We start from the raw sequence: 2,244 nt of genomic DNA, 5'->3' as shown, positions 1-2,244 counted from the left end.
AAGGAGGGGGCTTTGTAGAAAACGAAGCGTTTGAGAGAGGCGGGGCATAGAGGACCTACAATAATGTACAGTATTTGAAAAATAATGTGTTTTTTGAACATTAAAGCATGTCAACATATTCTGTTACACCAAATACACAAAATAATGATCTTTAAAAAAGCATCATATGACCCCTTTAATAAATGTCTCTGGTCTTATTATGCACAGTTCAGCACAGTTGAGTTTTCATAACCTCATAATTTTTCATAAATCATCTAAAATGGAATAAAATTCTCTCTTTTTTTTTTTTTTAAATGAGTTTTCTTCTGACATAAGCAAGGTTAAAGGGATAGTTCACCCAAAAATGTAAATTCTGACATCATTTACTCAACATCACATTGTTCCAAACCTGCATGACTCTCTTTCTTCTGCAAACCACACACAAAAAAAAAACCAAACAGTTTTAGGTCCCATTGACTTCTTCCATTATATTTTTTGTCCAAACTATGGAAGTTATTTGGGAACCAAAACCATTTGCTTAGCAATATTCTTCAAAATATCACAGAAGAAGTCATACAGGTTTGGAACGACATGACGGGGAGTAAATAATAACAGAATTTAAATTTTTGGATGAACTGTCTCTTTAAAGTGCCCCTATTATGGATTTTTGAAAATTACCTTTCATGCAGTGTGTAGGCCTAACACAGCTCTAAGTGATTGAAAACATCCTGCAAAGTTTTAAATCTGAAAGTGCACCGTGTATAAAGTTATTGTCTCTCAAAAGAAAGAGTCGACTCTGAATCATTGAAACGAGTCGTTTTTAAAATGAATCCCAAGCCGTTTCATGTTGACGTAAACATGAAGCATTAGCATATTGCCTGCCCACTTGTTTGTCTTTTCCCTTGGTCTGAATGAAAATGCAAATTCATTCTCTGCCACTAGGTGCCACTTTTGGAGCTGTAAAAATAGCAGTTTCCCCGGTAACGCTGTACACAAAGCAGCACTGTGTTCACAAACGCTGCTTTATCGGGAATTACAGGCAGGATTAAATGTAAATGAGACCGATCGGACCAATCACCGCATATTAGCGTCACGCAAAGGAGGGGTTTGGAAAAAATTAATCGTTGAGCGAATCATTTGGGAGTCATTGAGCAAGTAAGGTAAAAATAAATGCATATTATAAGACAATGAAAGGGCTTTTTTGACCTTGCATGCATGTCAACCAGTTGTTGGGGACCAAAATATGAACCTTTCATTACCCATAATAGGGGCACTTAAAGGGCTTATGTGCCCACTTACATTGGCATTCTCCAGGTCGATGCTGGCTCCAGCCTCCAGCAGGATGTGGACCGCATCAACGTTGCCAGCCAGCACAGCGCAGTGCAGAGGTGAGTTTCTGTTCACTTTATCAACCGCATTCACTGAAGCGTTGCACTTTATCAGGAAGTTTGTGGGCTCAGGTCTGTGTTTCAAAAAAACAAAACGACAAGGTGTGAGAAGAGAAAAATATCAGGACAGGAAAGTGTCTAACCACAGCCTACAAGATGACTCAATTCTGCTATACTTTACGATATCTGAGCTAGTCGTTTTGAGTAAAGCTTACAAAATTAAAGGTGCAGTAGGAGATCTTGGAAAATGCTAACTTTTGCCTGATCGCACTGAAAGCGAACATTGGGATCATATCGATCGGAACAGTTCATGCACGTAGCTCACTTCTAACGAGCTGGTTATCTGAATCGGGTGTGTTAAATAAGCGAGACATGCAAAATATGCATTTTGGCGCAAGGACTGGAATTGGGAACCGCTGGGCTTACATCATGTGTCATTCACCAATGAGAAAATATTAAAAGTACTACAATACCAGGAAGGAAGATCGGGTTGTTTATGTTTGTCTGCCATTCTTGCTCTGTCAATATGCGTGCGTGAACGCGCTGATGACGTATCCTGTCTGTGCGAACCGGGTGCACAGAGATATGCTAATACTAGGGATGCTCCGATCGGTATCGGCCGATAATCATATTTTATGACTCGATCGGTACTCACCAACTTGGCCGATCTCAGGAACTGATCTCAATTTGATGACGTCAACGTGTGACGACGTACATGATGCGTGGGGACATAAATGATTTGGCGCCGCAGTCATGTCATCGCCGGTGTGGAAATGTTATGACATTTCGATAAACAATGAAAAATTCGCTGTTTGTCGTGTATGTTTTGCATGATGATATGATGAATGGATGGTTCATTTTTAACAGCAGATTCAGT

General features: G+C 39.8%; 1 protein-coding gene across 1 annotated transcript in view; it reads right to left on the bottom strand.

Annotated features, from left to right (window-relative positions):
- The window catches only part of LOC107745643 (palmitoyltransferase ZDHHC13-like), a 21,985-nt gene that overhangs the window by 14,925 nt on the left and 4,816 nt on the right, over positions 1–2,244 (bottom strand). The window contains exon 7 of the mRNA XM_016559596.1: positions 1,279–1,441. Within this exon, the coding sequence (XP_016415082.1) occupies positions 1,279–1,441 (163 nt within the window). The remainder of the gene's footprint in view (positions 1–1,278; positions 1,442–2,244) is intronic.

Source organism: Sinocyclocheilus rhinocerous, unplaced genomic scaffold, assembly GCF_001515625.1.
Source record: "Sinocyclocheilus rhinocerous isolate Xijiao unplaced genomic scaffold, SAMN03320098_v1.1 scaffold1002, whole genome shotgun sequence".
Taxonomy (NCBI): domain Eukaryota; kingdom Metazoa; phylum Chordata; class Actinopteri; order Cypriniformes; family Cyprinidae; genus Sinocyclocheilus; species Sinocyclocheilus rhinocerous.
This window is presented reverse-complemented; position numbering and strand designations above follow the sequence as displayed.